General features: G+C 41.6%; 1 protein-coding gene and 1 non-coding gene across 13 annotated transcripts in view; one reads left to right on the top strand and one right to left on the bottom strand.

The window, feature by feature from the left end:
- The first annotated feature begins 299 nt into the window (after positions 1 to 299).
- The window catches only part of SRPK2 (SRSF protein kinase 2), a 236862-nt gene continuing 213513 nt past the window's right edge, over positions 300 to 23648 (top strand). For 6 of the 12 annotated variants that reach the window (XM_043463001.1, XM_043462996.1, XM_043462991.1 and 3 more), the window contains exons 1-2: positions 313 to 446; positions 1021 to 1075. In XM_043463001.1, the coding sequence (XP_043318936.1) occupies positions 320 to 446; positions 1021 to 1075 (182 nt within the window). In that variant the 5' untranslated portion in view covers positions 313 to 319. Of the gene's footprint in view, positions 447 to 772; positions 933 to 1020; positions 1076 to 23648 lie in introns of those variants that run through there. The other 6 variants (XM_043462990.1, XM_043462993.1, XM_043462988.1 and 3 more) reach the window with 3 other exon arrangements.
- LOC122438972 lies at positions 8641 to 8747 on the bottom strand. The gene has a single exon (XR_006268717.1). It is a non-coding gene; the product is annotated as a U6 spliceosomal RNA (small nuclear RNA).

Below are 23648 nucleotides of genomic sequence, written 5' to 3'. Positions count from 1 at the left end.
ATTGTTGGGTAATCTCTTTAACCTCTTCAGGAGTCAATTTCCTCTTAGTAAGGAATAACTCCTTGGTGGCTTGTGTTAAAATTGTTATACACATGGCATTTATTGAACTGGACTTTTAATTCCTGTGCAAAAGCTTAATCCTACTTAATCCTAATGTTTGCATCTTCTCCTCCTTTACACTCAAGCAATTCTGTGGGGTAGGTAAAGATGAGAGATAAAATGACTTTTCCAAGGTCACACAGCTAGTGAAAGACCCAGGTTTCTCAGCTCTTGGTCCTGTGCCCTTTCCACACACGCCAGAGAGGAGGAAGCGGCGCTCATGGGGATGCAAGGATGTAGAGGAGCAAAGGGGGAGAAGAGGCCGCGTGAGGAAAGGTGGTGTGAGACCCGCGGAGGCGCGGGCCAGGGCAGAGCGCATGGAGAGACGTGTGGCGCGACCCGCCGGGGTGGGTAGGGGAGAGGCCGTGGTTGCAGAGGGAGGGTCGCGCGGGCCGGGTGCCGGGGAGAGGCAGGAGGCCGGGGCCAGCCGCGGGGGCGCAGGAGGCGGAGGCCCGGGCGGCGGGCTGGGGCGGGGGCGGCGTGGGAGGGAGTGGCGGTGGTCGTGGAGGGGGGGTCACTTCCGCACAGGTGGACCAGTCGCGTGGGTGCGGGGCGCGCGGGCGGGACCGGCACGGGGGTCTCGACCCCACCCGGCGAGTGGGGGCGGGGGCGGGGCCGGCCCGGGGCGGGTTTTTCTGGGCCCCCCGCGGGGGCGGCGGCGGCGGCGGCGGCGGCGCAGGCGCGGTTCCCGCCTCCTCCCGGCCGGCGGAGCGAGTGAAGGCTGCAGCTCGGCTTGGCTCCCGCGTCGCTGTCGCTGCCGCCGCCGCCGCCGCCGCCGCCGCCGCGAAGCCCCCCGCCCCTCTGGCGCCGCGTCGGGATGAGTTCCCGGAAAGGTGAGTGGCCCACGGCGTCCCCCCTTCCCCGCCACGTGGCCCCGCAGGCCGGCCTGCCCGACCGTTAATGTGTGTCTTCTTTCCTCAGTGCTGGCCATTCAGGCCCGAAAGCGGAGGCCGAAAAGGGAGAAACATCCGAAAAAGTGAGTCCACATAGCGCCAGTCCCCAGACGCCCGCTCCCGCCCTGTCGGGGGTTGCCCGCGACCGAGCAGGGGAAAGTTGCCCGGATTCCTGGAGCCGGCGGGCGGGCGGGCTGATCCCCCGGGACGCCGGCGCTCGCCTCCTGCGCGCCCGGCGGGCGGCCCGGGGGGAGGGGCGGGAGGGCGGGGGAGGGGCGCCCGCGAGCCCGCGGCCGGCCGGCTGAGCATCCCCGGACCCCAGGCCTCTCCGGCCTCCTGTCGCCGCGGCCGTCAGGGGCGCACGGGCGAGGGGGCGTGGGGCGTGCGCACCCTCCCCTTGCTCTCTTAGCTGGCCGGGGGGTCGCAGGCCTTCCAGGAAGGGGCGCTGGCGTCCGGCGCCGCGTCCGGGCGTGAGGCTGCGGCATCGCTCCCACCTGGGCGCCGGGGCGCTAGAGAAAGAGGAGGCGAGTGCGAATGTGTGTGTGTGTGTATGTGTGTATGTATGTGTATGTATATGTATGTTGTCTCCTCTTCCTCCTCGGCCCCCGCCTCTCGGCCTTTTTGCTGAAAACCCGAGCTGGTTGTCAAGTGGTTTGCCTCGGGCGTGTTCCTGGCGCGAATTCAGCTCCGAGACCTGTGCGCTTCGGCGCTTGGGGTTTTTTTTTTTTTTCCCCCCGAAACTTTCTGCCCGGGCCGAGCGTGACTTCACTGAGCCGCGGCTGCGCCCGGGTCTTGGGCTGCGCGGGGCGGGTGGGCGTGTGCGCAGGCGGTCCCCGGCGCGGCTGCCCAGCCCCTCATTGTGCCGGGAGGAGATGAATAGGGTGGTGATATTTCAAACGTGCCAGCCGCCAGCCACCTCCAGCTTGGCCGCGGACCGGAGTGGGAGCGGCCGGCGCCCGGGAAGCCTTTCCTGGAGAGCTGCTCCGAGACCGCAGAGCGCCGCCGCGTCTCCTTTCCCTTTTTTCCCCCTAATTTTGAAGAATCTACTAGCGTTCAGAATCTTTACTCCTCCTCCTAGATTTGTGGCTTCACTCTTCCATTTAAGCAAGAAATACTCTGTGGTTTTTTGGTATTATAGGGATAATCCGTGATCATCTTTAAATAAAATCACGAAGCATTTCTCGTTGGTTTGTTTTCTTTGGGGCACTAGCCTGCAGCGTCTTAGACTTTTCCCCTTCCCATTCACTTTGGGGTCTGTCTAGCGAATTTCATAACCATTGGTGGCGTCTATGAAAGCTTCTTAAGTCATTCCTAATGTGATGTATCATGATGTTTACTTGAATGTATGTTCAGGATGTCACAAAATGTTGATACCTATATAATAAAGTCTTTCTTAAAAACAAGCACCCTGCCCTCAAACAAGCCTACTACTAGAATGAGGAAAACATATTTATTAAGGGCTTAAATTGGTGGGTAAAAATTGAATTCTTAAGATTTTAAATCGCAGTGGATATTTGGTAGATTTAGGTACTTTAAAAATTAACGCTATCAATCAGTCTTATATTTGAGGTTTCCTTTCGTGAATGATGGAAATTTAGCCCATAAGTAAGGAGAACTATAGTGTTGTGGCTCTTGAGTTTTGGTCACGACTTTGAAATTTAAGCATTTCTTCCTACATAGCCCATTTTGTTCAGAAAAGTTAAAAGGAGTTGGAAAAAAAGCATGCCCTTAGTTTTGGGGATGGCTCTTTGTGTGAGGGTGTGTAGATGGATATATGTATATCTGTTTGAGGCAGTGTCATTTTTCACTTAATTCTTTGAATCATGGCAGTATTATTTTAAAGGAATCCTTGATATCATTGCTTTATTCATACATTCAACAAGTATTTGTATGCCTTTTCTAGAATACATTGGTAGAACTTTGAGCAAGAAAAGCAAAGTTTATGAAGCTTTATGTTTGGGGGCTTCAGAACCGATGACAAAGAAGACGATTCCGGATAATGTCCTGAAGATAGAAAGTGAAGATGGGGTGCCCTAGGTACAGTGACAGATAACATTTGAAAACTGTGCCAGTCAGTTTGCTGCTCTATTTTCATGTATCTATCCCTGGTGGTAATCCTGTGAGGCAGACACTGTAGTTACCACCACTTTACAGATGAAGCAGAGACATAGCATGAGTAAACAACATGTCCAGCTACTAAGTTCAGTCCAGGCAGACTGAGACCAGAGCTCACTCTCAGTTCTCTGAGGAGGTGGCATTTGAAAAGAATTTAGAATAAAGAGAAGATGGGAGTATGGCAAAGGCCCTGGGGAGGAATGGGCTAGGAATGTCGGAGGAACCCAAAGATCGGAGTGGCTAGAGTGCTACTGGAGAGGATGGTGATTTCGGAGGAGCCGAAATGGGTAGGGCCTGGCCTTGTAGGCCCTTGAGAGGCACACAGGTAGCAGTGGCAGGATCTGATTCCTATTTTAAAAGTCTACTGGCTTTAATGTGGAGAATGGATTATGAGTGGCGGGAAGAACTACACACTGAGAGCTTGCCTTCCGTAGTAATAGGGGAGAACGCTGGTGACTTGAAGTGATGTGGGGAGAGAAGTGATGGTGGAGGGACTTCAGGAGACTGGTAGCCTCAGAGGTTTTCCTCATTTTACAGACAGCTCCAATAGAGAATAAGGTCACACAATTAGCTTAGTTTGAACCAAAATTCAGGTCTCCAGATGCCCAGTGTTTTTGGTTTTTACTTAGTTTTCCAGAGCAGGAGAGGGAGTAATAGATCTAATTTTAAACTGTATTAGTATAATGACTGGCACACTTGAATTTTATGACTATATAGGCCTGGCTTGATGCAGTATCATCTATTTTTATCATTATCTGCTTATATGTACAAGTGCCACTTCATTTTAATTCAGTTCAGTTCTGTGAGTTTTTATGACTTGAACCACTTTGTGTAGGCTTCTTTTTTAGAATGCTAGTATTTGTAGTTGTGAGAAATGAGATTAAGATATTTCAACTGAGATTGTTAGCTTGTCAGATTGTCACTGATTTTAGTTTGCTGATTATTAATTGTGCTGCTTTGTAACAGGCAGCAGGGGAGAACTACAGTGTCATTCAAGCACAAATAAAACCTTAAGAATTGGAGAAAACACATGTCTTGCGATAGATTTTAGCTTTGGGGCCTGTGCAACTGTATACAATTTTTTAATTTAAAGAGTAAAAGAGTTTGTTTCCTCACGTGCAACTTTTTCTTGAAACACAATTCACATATCATAAAATTTTATTTTTAAAAAGTTTAGTTTTTCAAGTATGCAATTTGCTTTTTTAAAAAATATATTTACAAAGTTGTGCAACTATTATCTAATTCCAGAACATTTATATCGCCTCAAAAAAGAAACCCTGTAGTTGTTGCTTCCCATTCTCCCTTGCCCACAGCAGTCACTAACTTGTTTTCTGTTTCTATAAGGCTAGCTATTCTGGATGTTTCATATAAATAGAATCATCAACATATGATCTTCTGTCTGCTTGCTTTCTCTTAGCATAATATTTCTAAGGTTCATCTATGTTATAGTGTGTATTGGTATTTCATTCCTTTATATTGCCAAGTAACATTTTATTGTGTTGGTATACTGTGTTTTAGTTGGACATTTGTGTTTTAAACTTTCTTGGCTAAAAATTTTTTAACACCTTTTTTTAAGTTAAAACTTTTTATTTTGAAATAGTATAATTTGCTGGAAGTTGCAAAAACAGTACAGAGTTCCCAGTGTTCCCTTTGTCCATCTTTCCCCTGTGGTAGTATATTCTATAACCTAGAACATTGTCACAACCAGAAAATTGACTTGGACACAGTACTGTTAACTCAAGTAAGGTTTTGCTAGTTTTTACATGCACTGTGTGTGTGTGCAGTTCTATCAAGTGTTCTCACTCGTGAAATCATCACCGTGCAGTATGCAGAACTGTTTCATCATCACAAGGTAACTTCTCTTGTACTTTTTAGTCATCATATTCTCTCTTTAGCCCTAGCCCCCCATAGGCACTGATCTGTTCATCACTGTAATTTTGCTACTTTGAAAAAATTGTATAAATGGAATCATATAGTATGCAACTTTTAAAATTATTACTATTTTTTAAGTTACTGTCTGTATTTTGGCTGCACTGTGGGACATATGGGATCTTAGTTTGCTACCCAGGGATTGAACCTGTGCCCTTGCATTGGAAGCATGGAATCTTAATCACTGGACCACCAGGAAATCCAAGTATGTAACCTTTTGAGATTCACTTTTCTCAGGCAGCATAGTGCCCTTGCGTCTCATCTTTGTTGCTAGTGTATTGGTCACTTCTTTCTGTTGCTCTTGCTCAGTAGCATTTCACTGCGTGACTACCACAGTTTGTTTATCCATTATTCATTCATCCGTTGAAGGACACATGGATAGTTTATAAATCCGCTAAACATTCCTGTACAGGTTTTGAATGTAAACATGTTTTTTCCACTTTTGTAGGGTACCCAAGAGTATGATTGCTGGAGGACTTAGTTTGCATTTTGACTTTCTAGCAAGTTAGCAACTTTGTCTCTTGGTGTCTGTCCATCTCTCTCTCTCTCTCTGTTCTCCTCTGCATATTTGTGAACTGTGTATATGGTATTGGTGATGGGATTTTGTATCCTTCGGGCTCTTAACTTTCTCTTGGCTGGTGGAGCTGGTTGGTTATCTGTATTCTTACAGTATGTATGAGTTCTGACTGCCACAGAAAATGGTAGGCATGGGATTGGTGCAATTGGGTCAGTAAATCACAGGTGAGGCAGTTTAGGAATGCTGTCATCCAAGTTTATATCTTACTAGGTAAGCCTCACAGAGAAGGCAATGGCAACCCACTCCAGTATTCTTGCCTGGAAAATCCCGTGGACGGAGGAGTCTGGTAGGCTGCAGTCCATGGGGTCGCTAAGAGTCTGACACGACTGAGTGACTTCACTTTCACTTTTCACTTTCATGCATTGGAGAAGGAAATGGCAACCCGCTCCAGTGTTCTTGCCTGGAGAATCCCAGGGACGGGGGAGCCTGGTGGGCTGCTGTCTATGGGGTCTCACAGAGTCAGACACGACTGAAGTGGCTTAGCAGCAGCAGCAGGTAAGCCTCAACTGTACCCTGTAGTATAAACTCAAGCTCACAAGCCCATGACTTTGAAATTCCTCCTATGGAAGGAAATCACTTATTTTTGACTTCTTAACTTTATTATACTGTTGTGTATTTAACAATTATTTTTATATACCAACAAAGCTGTTCAATACAACAAATATATATGAAGCAGATACCTAGTGCTCGCCAGTGTGTTGGATTGCTGGAAAGAATAAGATAAATCCCTGTGCTAACGGGCAAGTAGGGGAGATTACCTGGGCAACAGACCATTGCAGAATGGTGTGATGAGTGCTGTAAGATTTAGGTACAGTGGTGCTTTGATTGTTAAGGGACTTTGATTGTTAGGAAGAGATCTTGTTGGATTTTAACTTTATTGTTATTTTAATGAATAGCTTAATTTTAAGTGATAAAAGTAATATGATCATGGTAGAAAATTCAGGGAATTCCCTGGCAATCCTGTGGTTAGGACTTGGAGCTTCCATGCAGGGGGCACAGGTTAGATCCCGAGTCAGGAACTTGATCCTGCAAACTGTGTGGCGCGGCTAAAAAGGAAAAAAATAGTATAAAACAGTTTAAAGAAATAGACATCCATTGTAGTTCCACCAATTATTTTGGTGTGTTATCTTTTTATATGTACATATTTTTGTCTTTAAATAATTGAATTATATGTGTATATGTATGTTTGATGCATTATCCTTTTATCTGTGCATATTTTTTCAAGCTTTTATTATTATTAAGACATCATTGCCATATAACGTATGTAAGTTTAAGGTGTACAATGTGATTTGGTGTATGTATATTATTGTGAAATGATTTGTTGTTTAGTGGCTAAATCCTATATCTGACTCTTAGTGACCCCATGGCCTGTAGCCTGCCAGACTCCTCTGTCCATGGGATTTCCCAGGCAAGAACACTGAAGTGGGTTGCCATTTCCTTCTCCAGGGGATCTTCCCGACCCAGAGGTTGAACCCTTATCTCTTTCATTGGCAGGCGGATTCTTTACCGCTGAGCCACCAGGGAGACCTCTGTGAAATGATTACCATATTAAGATTAGTTAATGCCTCCTCCATCCTCTCGTATAATTACTTTTTTCTTTTGTGGATATAACATTTAAGCTCTTTGCCCTTGACTTCCAAGTATATAATGCAGTACTGTTAATTATAGTTTGCTTATGCATATATTTGTTTTTTCAAAATTGAGCTATAGCATATCTACATACATGTGTGTATAGTAACGCAGTAAAGAGCTCTAATTTTCGGTATCTAGCTTGATGATTTTTACGTTCATTTATATCCTTGTCACCACCACTCAGATCAGAATGCAGACTCTTCCAGTACTCTGTGTGTGCTCAGTCTTGCAGTGGTGTCTGACTCTGTGACACCCTGGATTGTAGGCTGCCAGGCTTCTCTGTCCTTGGAATTTTCCAGGCAAGAATACTGGAGTGGGTTCTGTTTCCTACTCCAGGGGATCTTCCAGATCAAGGGATTGAACCCACTATATGGTTCCTCAAACCTCTCCCCAGTTTATATCCTGCTGCCCAGAGGTAACCACTTTCCTGGCACGTGTCATTATTGGTTAGTTTTGTCTGTTCTTAAACTTCATGTAAGTGGAATTATATGGTATATACTTCAGGTTCTAGCTTCTTTCATGCAACATTGTATCTGTGAGATTGGTCTGTACTGTTGCAAGTATGAGTGTACCCTTAGTCTGTTGTTACTACTTTCTGATAGTCCATTGAATGAATATACTACCACGATTTTTTTCCTTCAGTTTTTATTCATTATGAATAAAGCAGCTACAAGTATTCTTGTACATGTCCCTTTGTGGACGTTTGCAGTTGTTTCTATTGGAGATATGTTCTAGCAGTGAGATTGCTAGGTTATAGAAGAGGTGTATACTTAGTAGTACTTGCAAAGATATTTTTCCCAGCTTCATGAAATAGTTCTGATTGAACTGCATTACATTCCCACCCACAATGTATGGGGTTTCAGTTGTTCCATGTCTTTGTAATATTTGATCGTGTCCTTCTTTTTATTTTTTATTTTATTTTATTTTTTTTCAATTTCTCCTTTATTATTTTTTTTTTTCAATGGGTTTTGTCATACATTGATATGAATCAGCCATAGATTTACACGTCCCCATCCCGATCCCCCCTCCCACTTCCCTCTCCACCCGATTCCTCTGGGTCTTCCCAGTGCACCAGGCCCGAGCACTTGTCTCATGCATCCCACCTGGGCTGGTGATCTGTTTCACCATAGATAGTATACATGCTGTTCTTTTGAAACATCCCACTCTCACATTCTCCCACAGAGTTCAAAAGTCTGTTCTGTACTTCTGTGTCTCTTTTTCTGTTTTGCATATAGGGTTATCGTTACCATCTTTCTAAATTCCATATATATGTGTTAGTATGCTGTAATGTTCTTTATCTTTCTGGCTTACTTCACTCTGTATAATGGACTCCAGTTTCATCCATCTCATTAGAACTGATTCAAATGAATTCTTTTTAACGGCTGAGTAATATTCAAAAATATGGAACGCTTCACGAATTTGCGTGTCATCCTTGCGCAGGGGCCATACTCATCTTCTCTGTATCGTTCCAATTTTAGTATATGTGCTGCCGAAGCTGGCACGTGTCCTTCTTTTTAATTTTAGCTATTCTGGTTGTGTACTGATGTCTCATTGAGGTTTTAATTTGCATTTGCCTGAGTGATGCTTTTGAACATCTTTTTGTATGTTTATTGGTCATTTGAATTTTCTGTTTTGTGAAGTGCCTGTTTTGTCTTTTACCCATTAAAAAAAAATGGAATGTAAGCCTTATTTCTTACAAAAAATTATGAGTTTTGTTGAGATCTAATTTACATACCATATAGTTCATCTGCTTAAAGTGTACAGTTCAGTAGTTTTTAGTAGATTTACAGAGAGTTGTATTAAACTGGATCTTGAAGAGCCAATAAAAATTTGCCAAGTAAATAGGAGGGGGCAGGGTGAAGGTCTTCCAAGCAGAAGCTTCGTTGCAGTTGATGTTAACATGTGGGGGTGTAAGTGGCATGCTTGGATTCCTGAAATATCAATCAGGGAGGTAAAACTGGGGTGCAGGTGTGGTGAGTGCTGAGTGGGGTTCTTTGCTGAGAGTGCAGATTGAGATGTTCTAGAAAGATTACTCTAGCTGCTGTGTGGGGAATGGCTTAGAGGCAAGAGATCCATCAGGGGGCAATTGCAGGAGGCTTCCAGAGACTGGTAGGTATTAAGGGAGTAGAATTCACTGGATTTAATGTGTAATGTCAAAGGAGAGTGAGAGGAGACTGGAATGAACCCCAGGTTTCTGAATTAGCTAAATTTGTGGATGGTGTTGCCATTCCTCAAGATAGAGAATGTGCAGCAGCTTTGGAAAAAGCTAATGATGGCTTTTGTTAGGCAGTTAGAGGTGTCTGGTTCACTTCCAGTTAGAGGAATTGGTCAGTATTGACTGCTAGAGTACTGGGAAGAACTCCGGTTAGAAGTGGTAACTGGAGTTGTTGGTGGCAGCTGGCTGAAGGTGTTGAACGTGTAGAAAAGAAAGCCGTAGGTAGGGTAAAAGAGGAGGCAGAGGGATAGGAGAGCCAGGAGGAAGCTGATTCACAGTCACCAAGGACATTTCAAGAAGGGAATGGTCAATAGAGCACAATCTGTGAGGGTACAAAAAAAATTCAAGTGAGATGAACCCTAGTGTTGGCCTTTTGACTTTGGCAAGTAATAAATTGTTAGAGCCCACAGCTGGAGCAGCCTCAGCACAGTGCGTTTGGACACAGAGACCTGCCGCCCCATGAGTGAGATGACAGGGGTAATCTTTTTCTTTTTTTTCTTTTTAAAGATTACTAGTTAAATAAGCTTTCTTTGTGTCAAGGAGAAAAGGTAAAGAGAAAGTGGTTCTTGAGAAGTATTTTTTCCCCCTGCTAAATGTAAGCGAATGACTAGGAGCTAGTAGAAAATACTAACGAGGCATTTGGAGCAAAAGCCTTGAATTGACAGGAGGGGATGGGATTAGAGCACAGGTCTGTTTTGTACAGGAGGAGGCTATCTTCTTCTTCTGAGAAGAGGAAGGCTGTAGGCTGCATGTTTTAAAAGCATGCCCCTAAAAACAATAAATACATAAAAGCATGCTCCTAGACTTTGTTGGAATCTTACATGGTACATGATATGAGCACATGCCATATTGTCTTTGGAAAATCCAGATAGAGAAGACCTCTGGCCCTAAGGTTGTGTACTCATGGTAATGTTCAGTACAGTTTGGCTGCAGTTATTAGGATTTGGTTATTGCTTTTTTTTCAAAATGATTTGTCTCGTCATCCCAACTCTTTTGCATCTCTCTATATATGAGTATTGAGATGTTGACTTCTCTGTTCCTGCTTTAGTTCCCTATTGTTTTAATTACTGTAGTTCTGAGCACTTTTTAGGTTTTCGTAGGGCAAGGGCCCTCCCACGTTTCCCATATACCCTTTGCCATTCTTGGTTTCAGAATTTTTTTTGCTCTTCTTGCCTGGGTTTGATCCCTGGTTGGGGAACTAAGATCCCTCATGGCAGAGCCAAAAAGAAAGAAGAAAAAGAAGACAAAAATGACTTACATTGTCACCATCTAGCAAGATGCTCACAAATGAAAAATTGTTAATATTTTGGTATTTTTCTTTCTAGTTTCCTTTTAATCCTTGTTTCTTTTGTGTGTTATTTAATTATCTCATACATGATTTTGTATCCTGCTGTCATTATTTGCTATTTTGTCGTTAACATTTTTATTATTCTTAATATTTTCTCATAACCAATTATTAATGACAGTAATATTCTAATTTACTAACTGCTTAATTTGTTTGAATATTTGTTGGTAGAAAATGTTTACTGTCAGGCATAATATTTCAGTGAACATCTCTGCATTTCAGATTATCTTAGATTATATGGAATCTTAGAAATGGAAATATTAAGTCAGTGACAATGAATCTTTTTAAGACTCCCAATTTTGGAATGTTCTTAAGAGTCACCAGGGCTAGAACTAGCTAATTATAGGATGTGAAGAGGAAAGCAATAAAAGAACAATGACAAAGTTTGACTGAAAATGTTATACCTAATGAGGATTAAGAAAGTTGGGACTGTCTGGAGATGGGCAAGAGATTTTGTTTTCAGCACACTGTATTTGAAGTGACATCTATCCAAAGGAAAGGTACATTATGGGGAGTTGGTATACGGGTGGGAAGCTGGGACTTAGAATATACCTTTGAGGACAGTTAGGACAGCAGTGTCAGCTTAATGAAGAGAAGGGGGCGGAGAGAAGAGGTCTGGAGCCTGCAACTTGTAGAATGCCATTGGACAAAATAAGACAAAGGAAGCTGATGATCAGTTTAAAGAGGATAAATAAGTGGGAGAAGGAAGTTTAAGGAAACTGAGATTTGAGAAGAGTTCATTAGATTTGTTAATTTGGTTCATCATTGATGGCTTTTATATTTCAGAGGTGGGTATTTCTTTGCTTCCTCCCGCCTCCATCTCTCACTCCTTCCTTCTCTCCCTTTCTTACCTATCATTGTCTCGTCATCTAGTCCAGGTAGATAAAGTATTTCTTGTGTTGATGACTAAGAATTAAGACATTTTTTTTCTTGCTCTGTGTTTGTATCAAAGGTCTAATAGGCCCCTAGATTTTTATCACCAAATCTTACGTTGTGTTTTTTTTTTTTTAAGTCATTACCTGGAGTTGCCAGGTTTTTAAGCTTGTACCCTGCCTTGATTCCAGGAGCACTGTCAGCCAAGGATAAAGGTAGCACAGCCTAATCTAGACTTCTGGTTTGTGTGGATAGCTATTAGCCTTTTTTTTTTTTCCTTTCTTTCCTTTGTTTTGGTGGGGGTGCTCTATTTTGTTGTGTATGTCTCCAAGGGAACATTTCACATTGTGTTAGAAAATTTTTCATGTACCTGACTAAAAGACAGCTTTGGTTATAAGTCCCCTAATTCCCCAATGAGAAATTTAAAATTTTATACAACTTGGAAATAAAAATTTTATAGATATAGATGGAGTAGTTAAATGTTTACTTACAATATTTAATATCTAAATTACCAAATACATTTAAATGCACACATTATATTGGGTTGGCCAAAAAGTTCATATGGGTTTTTCTGAAACATCTTCCCCAATACATTAATTTAAAGTACCTCATGTTTCATGAAGCAGTTTTATTCAGACATTGCACATTTGTAACATCAGTGACTTATCATTAGAAATGCTTTTTCACTCACCACACAAAAAATGGAAATATGTGTAGTGATGGCTGTGTTAATTAACTTGATTGTGGTAATCATTTCACAAAGATATGTATGTCGAATTATGTTGTACACTTTGAATATATATAATTTTGTCAGTTATGTACCTCAGTAAAGCTGGAAAAAGTTATCAAAATTGTGAAACTGCAGAAGCTGAGTACTTGGTTGTGAAGATTCACTACTGTCTTTATTTTTCTGTTTATAAAAATAAATTTTTTTAAAAAACATGTTGAAAAGTGCATTTTGAATCAGTTTTTTTCCAGAACACATGATACGTATTTTTAAAAACTCCCCCCCCCAAAAAAACAACTTCCCCTCAGTTTTTTTTGAGAAATACTTGACGTAAATTTTTGTGTAACTCTAAGGTATACAGCACAATAGTTTGATATACATAATTGAGAAGTGATTACCACAGTCGATTTAGTTAACTTCCATCATGTCATATAGATAAAGAGAAAGAAGAAAAAATTCTCTTTGTGATGGTAGCTCTTAGGATCGCTCTCCACAACTTTGCTGTGTACCATGCAGTCATGTATGTACATGATTAACTATAGTCATGTTGTACATTACTTCTCTATACTTATTTATCTTATAACTGGAAGTTTGTACCTTTGACATCTTCCAGTTCACCCTCTCTTCATCCCTTGCCTCCCAAATCTGATTTCTTTAAAAACTTTATTTCCTAGAACAATTAAAATTTATAGAAAAGCTGTGAAGGTAATACAGAGAGAGCACATACAGAGGTAATACAGAGTCCAAACTGAGATGTATCATCCTTGAATCCGTATATGATACTGACACTGGATATTTTATCCAGGTATAACGAGCTTTTTGCAAAACTCTGAGGCCTTTTTGTTTTTCCTTCATTTATTGTTTGGAATTGCATTTGTTACCATTTAACGATTGACTTACTTTTAAAAAAAATTTTTAAAAAGATTTGTGTATAGCAAAGTCATGTCCGACTCTTTGCAACCCCAAGGACTGCAGCACGCCAGGCTTCCCTGTCTTTCACTATCTCCCAGAGTTTGCTCAAACTCATGTCCATTGAGTTGGTGTTACCCTCCAACCATTTCATCCTCTGTTACTGCTTTCTTCTGATGCTCTCAATCTTTCCCAGCATCAAAGTCTTTTCCAGTGAATTGGCTCTTTGCATCAGGTGGCCAGAGTATTGGAGCTTCAGCTTCACCATCAGTCCTTCCAATGAATATTCAGGGTAGATTTCCTTTAGGTTTGACTGGTTTGATCTTTTTGCTATCCGAGGGACTCACGGGAGTCTTCTCTATCACCACAGTTCAAAAGTGTCAGTTTTTTGGCACTCAGTCTTCTTTATGATCCAGCTCTCACATCTGTACATGACTACTGGAAAAACCACAGCTTTGATTATATGGACCTTTGTCAGCAAAGTGATATCTCTGCTTTTTAATATGCTGTCTAGGTTTGTCATGGCATTTCTTCCATGGAGCAAGCATCTTTTAATTTGATGGCTGCAGTCACTGTTTGCAGTGATTTTGGAGCCCAAGAAAATAAAGTCTGTCACTCTGTCACTGTTTGCATTTTTCCCCCATCTATTTGCCTTGGACCAGATGCCGCGATCTTAGTTTGTTGAGTGTTGAGTTTTAAGCCAGCTTTTCCAATCTCCTCTTTCACCCTCGTAAGAGGCTCTTTAGTTCCTCCTCACTCCTCATTTTCTGCCATTAGAGTGGTATTATCTGCATATCTGAGGTTGTTGATATTTCTCCCAGCAATCTTGATTCCAGCTTGTGCTTCATCCAGCTTGACATTTTGCATGATGTACTCTGTATAGAAATTAAATAAGCAGGGTGACAGTATACTGCCTTGACCTGCTCCTTTCTCAATTTTGAACCAGTTCCATGTCCGATTCTGTTAATCATTGACCTGCATACAGTTTTCTCAGGAGGCAGGTCTGGTATTCCCATCCCTTTAAGACTTTTCCACAGTTTGTAGTGATCCACATAGTCAAAGCCTTTCAGTTCAGTTCAGTCGCTCAGTCGTGTCTGACTCTTTGTGACCCCCATGAATCGCAGCATGCCAGGCCTCCCTGTCCATCACCAACTCCCAGAGTTTACTCAAACTCATGTCCATTGAGTCGGTGATGCCATCTAGCCATCTCATCCTCTGTCGTCCCCTTCTTCTCCTGCCCTCAATCCCTCCCAGCATCAGGGTCTTTTCCAGTGAGTCAGCTCTTCACATCAGGTGGCCAAAGTATTGGAGTTTCAGCTTCAGCATCAGTCCTTCCAGTGAACACCCAGGACTGATCTGCTTTAGGATGGACTGGTTGGATCTCCTTGCAGTCCAAGGGACTCTCAAGAGTCTTCTCCAACACCACAGTTCAAAAGCATCAATTCTTTGGCACTCAGCTTTCTTCACAGTCCAACTCTCATCCACACATGACCACTGGAAAAACCATAGCCTTGACTAGATGAACTTTTGATGGCAAATATGCTTTTTAATATGCCATCTAGGTTGGTCATAACTTTCCTTCCAAGGAGTAAGCGTCTTTTAATTTCATGGCTGCAGTCACCATCTGCAGTGATTTTGGAGCCCCAAAAAACAGAGTCTGACACTGTTTCCCCATCTATTCCCCATGAAGTGATGGGACCAGATGCCATGATCTTAGTTTTCTGAATGCTGAGCTTTAAGCCAATTTTTTCACTCTCCTCTTTCACTTTCATCAAGAGGCTTTTTAGTTCACCTTCACTTCCGGCCATAAGGGTGGTGTCATCTGCATATCTGAGGTTATTGATATTTCTCCCGGGAATCTTGATTTCAGATTGTGCTTCTTCTAGCCTAGCGTTTCTCATGATGGACTCTACATATAAAGTTAAATGAGCAGGGTGACAATATACAGCCTTGACGTACTCCTTTTCCTGTTTGGAATCAGTCTGTTGAGCCAATGAAGCAGAAATAGGTATTTTTCTGAAATTCCCTTGCTTTTTCTGTGATCCAACAGATGTTGGCAATTTGATCTCTGGTTCCTCTGCCTTTTCCAAATCCAGCTCATACATCTAGGAGTTCTCAGTTCATGTACTACTGAAGCCTAGCTTGAAGGATTTTTCTAATTCCAAAAATATGTTGGAATTATTTGCCTGTTTTTAAATTGATTTTATTGGGTTGATGTCTCTAAGCCTCCCAAATCAGTATTGATTAAAGTGATTTCAGACAGTGCCCCAATCAGTCATCAGTAAAGAGTGTCCCTTCCCTCTCTTCTCTGTCTCACCAAGTCTCATCTGAGTCAGGCTTCTCTAGGAATGATCATTATGTCATTCTCCATTATGCCATCAAACCTAGCATTCCTATAATCCTGATTGTTCATTTCCTCTGGAAGCTTTTCTCTTTTTTTTGCCTTATTGTGTTAAAAATAAGACACTTGAGAGCAGTCTGTCTCTTTAAAGACTTTATAAGGACTAGAATCTAAGGCAACTACCTCTTTTTTGAGGGATACTTTTTTGGGAAAAGACCATGGCTTATACTTGGGCTTATATGATATTTTATGCTGAGTCCTTGGCCTTACTGGATAAATCCTACAAAATGTAGTTTTGTCCCTGATACTTGAATTCAGTTCAAAATTAGTTGACCTATCAATTCCAGAGTGTGTGTTTTCCAGCTATTTTTTGGATATATTCTTAATCTAAATATTTTTAAGTTTTATAATTCTCAAGTTAGGGTCTTAGAATGTGGATCCTAAAAGGATAGGGACAAGAGGGACCATCTGTATGAGACTGTTGATTGCTTTAAACTTGGCTGTGTGTCCCACAGGGGCATAGAGTGTGGGTGCCGTGTCTCCTGTAGTACCTCAGTGTAGTAGACGTGCCCCTAGACAGTTGTGTGAACTAGGCAGGGTGGGTGGAGTAAAGACAGATTCCAACCCCAGGAAGCAGAAGTTTGAGATGTGGGAGGGATAAGGACAGTACGCTGAGCAGTGACGTCTGACTCTCGGGACGCCCGTGGCCGGGGGCTTCCTTTGGTCCCCAGCTGCTGCTGTTGCTTCTGGTGTGCAAGGAACAGAGCTTGCTGCCACTGTTTCTGCTGTCAGTCAGCTGTTCCCACCAGTTACACAGGGAGTCTGTGATTATTTTTATGTCTAGAATATTCCAGTGAAAGTTTTTTTTCGGGAGATGGGGTACATGATGTGTTTTATCCTAAAATAGGATGTACAGTAAGTCTCCTACATACGAACGTTCAAGTTGTGAGCTTTCAAAGATGCGATGGTGTGTGCCGTCAGTGTCAGATGTGAGTGAACTTGCAGCTTGCTGTTGGTCTGCTATTGCTGACGATCCTTTAGCTCTACCGTCTCCCACCTCCTCTCCCTCCTCCAGTCAGTAACTCTTCTTGCCTGTTCACTCAATGCCAGCCAGCCCCTGTATACCAGCTGTTGTACTGTACTACTGTACTTTCCAAGATTAAAAATGTTTTTTTGTTGTTCATTTATTTTTTATGTATTAATATTATTTGTGTGAGAATGTTATAAACCTCTTACAGTTCAGTACTACGTAGCTGGTTGGGTTGGTTGCGTACCAAGGCTAACTTTGGACTTAATGTGCTCTTGCAATGAAACTTGTATGTGTGTAGGGGACTAGTGTTATTTGTATCACTGATATAAAATTGGCTGTGTTCTTTTCACAACTGAAATGTATTGCCTTAGGTTGTGGATCTGAGAATGCAGCAAAATAGCCAGGACTTTAGAGAGCACCTGGACAAGTGTTTTTCAGTCTCTGTAGTAGGAGAATGTTTTTTGGGTGGAGAGCCATGCCGTGCAGCTTGTGGGATCTTAGTTTCCTGACCAGGGATTGAATCAATGCTTTTGAGAGCGGAAGTGCAAAACTCAAACCACTGGACCACAAAGGAATTCCTGCAGAATGCTTTTAAAATAAAATTTTACCTAGAACTCTATTGTATGTAAAGTGGAAAAACTGTCTCTTGGTCTTTCCCTCATCAACTATAGTGCTTCTTCAAGGCAGCTTCTTGAAAAAGAGCTTAAAATTCTTCAGTCCTTTATTTCTTCTTTTGTCCTTCAGTGCAGAAGTTCCAGTGAAGGAGTAGTAAGGGGGACTGAAGAAGCAGATACTTAATTAAGGTCACCTTTCTTTAGTTTCTGAGCCAGTTTAGTGCTGGTTAGGCTGCTGGATTCTGATTCACTGGCTTTCAAAATTACCATATAGTCTGCAGAAAGCAAATCTTTCTGGGACTAACACAGAAGGTAAAGTTTTTAGCCCCTAGAGATTGTTGCAAGAACCTTATTTTTATTTTTTTAAATATATATTTATTACTTATTTAATTAACTCGGTTGCACTGGGTCTCAGTCAGAGCACGCAGGATCTTTCAGTTGCAGCATTCGGTGTGCTAGACCGTTAGTTGCATGTGGGAGCTAATTCCCTGACCAGGGATCAAACCCAGACACCTTGCATTGGGAGTGCACAGTCTTAGCCACTGGGCCACCAGAGAAGTCCCCAGAAATCTATTCTTTTCCAGTTCTAGATGCTGGAAGTTGAGATCAAGGTCTCAGCATGACCGAGTTCCTTCTGAAGTCTCTAGATGAGGGTCCTTCCTTTTCTCTTCCAGCTTCCGTGTCATTCCTTGGCTTGGGGCTGCATCACCCAACCTCTGCCTCCATCATCACATGATGTTCTTCCTGTGCGCCTGTGTCCAACTTTCTTTTTTTAAAAATTAATTTATTTGTTTTAATTGGAGACTAATTACAATATTGTAGTGATTTTTGCCATACATCGACATGAATCAGCCACGGGCGCACATGTGTTCCCCGTCCAGAACCCCCCTTCCCATCCCAGTGCACCAGCCCTGAACACCCTGTCTCATGCATCGAACCTGATCCGACGACCCGCTTCATATATGATAATATACACGTTTCAACGCTATCCTCTCAAATCATCCCACCCTTGCCTTCTCCCAGAGTCCAAAAGACTGTTCTTTATGTCTGTGTCTCTTTTGCTGTCTCACACATGGGGTCATCGTTACCTTCTTTCTAAATTCCATATATATGCGTTAGTATGCTGTATTGGTGTTTTTCTTTCTGACTTACTTCACTCTGTATAATAGGCTCCAGTTTCATCCACCTCATTAGAACTGATTCACATGAATTCTTTTTAATGGCTGAGTAATACTCCATTGTGTATATGTATCACAGCTTTAATATCCATTCGTCTGCCGATGGACATCTAGGTTGCTTCCATGTCCTAGCTATTGTAAACAGTGCTGCGATGAACATTGGGGTACACGCGTCTCTTTCAATTCTGGTTTCCTCAGTGTGTATGCCCACTGCTGGGCAGTTCTATTTCCAGTTTTTTAAGGAATCTCCACACTGAAGAACCTTATTTTTAAATTCCTTCCTTTACTGTCAGAAAAAGAAAGGTGAAAATACAATTTTTTTCCTTTGGATGGAAACTGCTCTTAGCATGTGACATGGATGTGAACTGTTTTATCGAATGGATATATTGCAGGAGTGGGATAGAAATTGCTTTATGTAGGAAATTTTAGTATACAGTAAGATAGTTTTCTTTTTTTTAAAGGTCAGTTATGTTTTCTGTCTTAGTTTTAGAAACTTGATTTTTCAGTTCCTACTACACTAAGGCTTTCTGTATCCTTTATCTACGTAATAGACAGCCAGCACCCTGTAGGTTTAATAGTAGTAACAGATCTGTTCTCTTCCCCTTGACTCCACTGATGCCCACTACCTTCACTGTCTTTGCGATCAAGTTAAGGGACACCTGAGGATACGTTTACCTTTCAGAGGATCCTAGGGGGTATAATTTTACTCTTAAAGTTTGAATCCTGATACTTGGTGTAGGCAAAACCTGTCTTAGCTAAATAAAGTCATAGTTTCCCCTTTTCCTGAAGTCTGGTTACTCTTTGAATATTCTTTGCTGAGGCTGATCCTGCTGTCAGAAGGAGGTGACTAGGGTTCAAGTTTTGAAGGCATCTCTTTCCTCAGTGGTGTAAGATAAATTATTTAATTTTTCTAAGTCTTATTTTTTTCTTCTTAAAATAGAGCTAATAATACATCTCAGAGAATAAATGTAAGGATTCAATAAAGTAATTATATCTGTGTAGTACATAATAAACTGTTAAGTGGCAGCTGTTAGTCATTTTATGGTGTTTCAGTTGTATTTTAGGATTTATTATAATAGGCAAAAAGAAAAGCTGTGGAATTATGATAAAATTTTATTAAGCATCTAAATATGAACATGTCTTTAATTATTTTGGCCAGCTTAATTTTTTTTATCTCAGTAATAACGCCTACAAGTTATGAATAGGACATACGTTGTCTAAGGATAAGTCCTCATGGTGAATTAGAACAACAAAATTACCATTAGATCTAGAAATCATGAGGAGATAGATATTCATTGTTTGTAGCAGGTGATCTCTAGGTCTATAATTTGAAACTAGACTAAAGGGACGGGAGGAGACTAAGACATGTGATAAAAGGAATGGGTAATCCTGGTAGTGGTTTTAAAAATTCATTTTTTATTTTTTAATTATGGTTAGGCTGAGTCTAGGGGCTTCTCTGGTGGCTTGGATAGTAAGGAATCTGTCTGCAACACTAGAGACTCGGCTTTGATCCTTGAGTCAGGAAGATCCCCTAGAGAAGGGAATGGCAACCCCAGTCCAGTATTCCTGCCTGGAGAATTCCCATGGACTGGGGAGCCTGGCGGGCTTTAGTCCATGGGGTCACAAAGAGTCAGCATGACAGCGGCTGACACACACAGGCTGAGTCCAAGAGGGAAATAAAAACATCTAGTATTCCGTGTTTTATGAGATAAAATTATTTTGGGCAAGATTGAAAAATTACTTCGTGTTAAAGGAATTCTAGTTTCCTGTTAGATTATATTAGGAAATCAAAGTGATGTTTTCCCATGAAAAGAATTCTTAATAAACTGAGTTGAGAACTTTGGCTAATAAAGGATTAAGGTGGCTGTCAGGCCTGAACCACAGTATGTATTGTTGTTAGGGTAGGAAATGCTTCGCAGACTACCAGTCTCAGAGACTTCCCTTTCCCATACCTTGCCTCCCATGTTTTCCACAAGACCAGAGAAATTCCTCTGACACCATAATCTGAAGTTCAAAAAATTTTGAAAATAAGCCCCATTCCTTCTGTTTGATATAGTTGCAGTCTTACATTTCATTATGGAAGAGCAGGCTGAACATGATTTAACTTTAAGCTGAATACATATGACATTGGGCTATATGAAATTGGCTTTTTTTCTTAAACATCAAATTCCATAAAATTTCTTGTGGTTCATCTAATGCAGATAATAGCTAATATAGCACCTAACATTTATTAAGTATTTACTGTGTTAAACATTCTCCTAAATGCTCAGTATCCACTTATTATGTTTAATTTTTATCAACCTTAGATTGGGTTTTTATATTGAGAATTTACTTGTTTATTTTTAAAAATTGAGCTTTAAAATTTTTCAGCTGTTTAGAATCCATTTATCCTCCCAGAAAGAGGCCTCAGTTTTGTGTGGGGTTTTTCTCTTATGTGTTTTTGGTTCACATACTTTGGGTCCTTTCCACATTTCCCAAGGATAGATCACAGCCTATTTCAGTTGTATATATTCTAGGGCTACAGTGAAACCGTCCACCCAGAGCTAACTCCAGGGCTTTGCTTTCTCCTATTGGCTTGACTGTTAGAGAATGTGAAATGGAGTTCTGAAGCCATTTTGTCACCAGGCAGCTTTCAAAAATGAGCAAAAAACAGAGCCTAGCCAAGAAATGGAGAAAAAGTCAGTCCTGGTGATGATGTTTAAACGTCTGCTGGAGCATGGACTGCCTCCTGGACTTTTGTTTGTTTGCTTAAGCCAGATTGAGTTGCATTTTCTGTTACTTAAGACTGAAAGAGCACCATTATTCATAATGACCAAGGGATAGAACTGAATGTCCATTAGCTGATAAACAAAATGTAGTATTATATCCACACAGTAGGATATCAATTAGTAATAAAATGACTGACATACTCTTACAACAACATAGATTTACCTTGACAACACTTTGCTAAATGAAAGAAGACAGTCATAAACATATTCCATTGACATGAAATGCCTGGCATAGGCAAATCCATAGAGATGGAAAGTAAAAGTAGTGTTTGCCTAGGGCTACGGGAAAAGGGGAATGATTGTTGATGGATACGCGTTTCTTTTGGGGGTGATGAAAATATTCTAAAACTGATCATGGTGGTAGTTGTACAGCTCTGTACCAAAAGTCATTGAGTTGCATATTTTAAATGGATGTGAATTATGTCTGACTAATATGGCTGTTTAAATAAAATTTTAAAACTGATTTAATTCTAAAAGATATTATTCTGTTATTATTCTCATTCTGCATATGAGGTACTAAGGCACAGAAAGCAGCAGGTCCATTGTTGAGAGATGGTAGGTTCTAGAGCTGGGATTCAGAACCACTGGTCTGATTACCAAGGCCAGGCTTACAGTTGTGCTGTTCTGCCTTTTTCAAAGACAAGGCTCATCTGTATGGAACTTTGAAGTTGGGAGTTACTTAGCACTTAGTCAATCTAACCTTTCATTTTACTGATGAGAAAATTAAACCTTGGATAATGCAGTGACTTATAAGATTGCCAAGTAAATTAGCGGCAGCCTGGGATTCGTGACCTACCCAAAGAAACAGGCAGGTAAACAATTAACAGTGACAGAAAGTGGAGGGGTTAGTAGCAAATAGAGATACAGGCCTTGTGCATGTAAAATAAGGGAAGGGTCAGTTAGTTCGGATGACTACACGAGGGGATTTTCATAATAAAGGCCATGACATTCTGAGAGGATAGCTGGCGTAAACAGATGTGTTAGGGAGAGAATGAGGTGCCCTAAATATACAGCGGGGTGCAGGTGATTCCCAGTGGGAAAAATCATGAAGTGCTATCAAGGTAATGTGAGGGAATTCTGACTTTTGCTGTAAGCAGTGGGGACCATTGAAGATTTTTGAGGAGCTGAATAGCATGAACACATGCTTGAGAAAGATAATGGGCAGCTTATGTAAAGGATGGATTGAGGTGGGGGCAAAAACTGAAGAGAGAAACTTCAGCACGTTGTGGCCATGTTCTAGGTGCGAGAGGAGGGTGGTTGTGGTAGGAATGGAAAGGAGGGGATGGTTATGAGAGTGTGCACAGGTGGAGTCCCTGGGACTTGGCAGTTAATTGGAAGCATGCTAGATTGTAAGTTCCTGGGGGGGCAGTGTGGCCAGCTTGCAATGTATCCCTGGCACCCAGCACAGTGTCTCATACATTTATTGAAAGCAGAAGGGGTAAGATTTTAATAAGCCGTTGGACATCTTCTCTGACTTCACAGAGTTTGGTCTGTTAATAGATAGAGCAGGAGTGGAGATGGGAAGAAGGGGGAAAAAGCATAAGGAGTAAGGGGAGATGCAAAAAATTCAGGTTTTGTTGAGTTTGAAGTATTTGTGAGACATTCACGTGGACCTGTTGAGCTGGGGAAACTGGGATCCTGACTCAGATGAGAGGGAGAGGCTGCAGTAGGTTTTGGAGCATTTGCAAAAGGGTCATCATTGAGGCGATGAGGATGAATAGGAGAGAGCTTTGAGGATGAATAGGAGAGAGCTTTGAGGATAACCTACATTTGGAAGGGGCAGGCAGAGGAGCAGCAGCAGTAGCAGAGACCAGAAGAGGACCCTGTTATTATTAGTTCTGTCTCTGAAAGCCAAAGGAAGGGACAGTTTTAGATGAGTTTTAGGTATAGCCCGGGAGTGAGTGAAGTAAATGAAGACTAGTGAAAAAGGCTCTTGGACAACTTAGGTGAGTAATGGAGGTGTTCCCTGCTGAGGATTGGGAACTTTTTAAAAAGTCTAGAGAAAGCTGCTAGTAAAGGGCAGATTAAAGCAGTAAGATTAGTAACAGTGAATATTTACCGAACTTGGACTGCGTATTGGGCACCATGGCAAGTGCTGGACCCTTTCTCTGATTTAATCCTTACAGTGACTCTAAGAGGTAAGGTAACGGAAATATTATTGTAAAATGGGGGAGTGTTTTAAAAATAATTATAAAAATTATTATGTATCATGTTACAGATGGCCAAGTGACCTTGAGAAATTGCCCTTAGTCAAGGTCACAAAGCTTCTTTTGACAGGTGACCTGCAGAGCCTACGCTCTTCACTGTTAGTTTTTTTTAATTGAAGTATAGTTGAGTTTTCACGGGTAGTTTTGATAGCAAAGCGTTAGTCACACTTTGTTCAGAGACTTGTTTTCCTTCCTC

This window comes from Cervus canadensis, chromosome 3, assembly GCF_019320065.1.
Source record: "Cervus canadensis isolate Bull #8, Minnesota chromosome 3, ASM1932006v1, whole genome shotgun sequence".
In the NCBI taxonomy this organism is placed as follows: Eukaryota; Metazoa; Chordata; class Mammalia; order Artiodactyla; family Cervidae; genus Cervus; species Cervus canadensis.
This window is presented reverse-complemented; position numbering and strand designations above follow the sequence as displayed.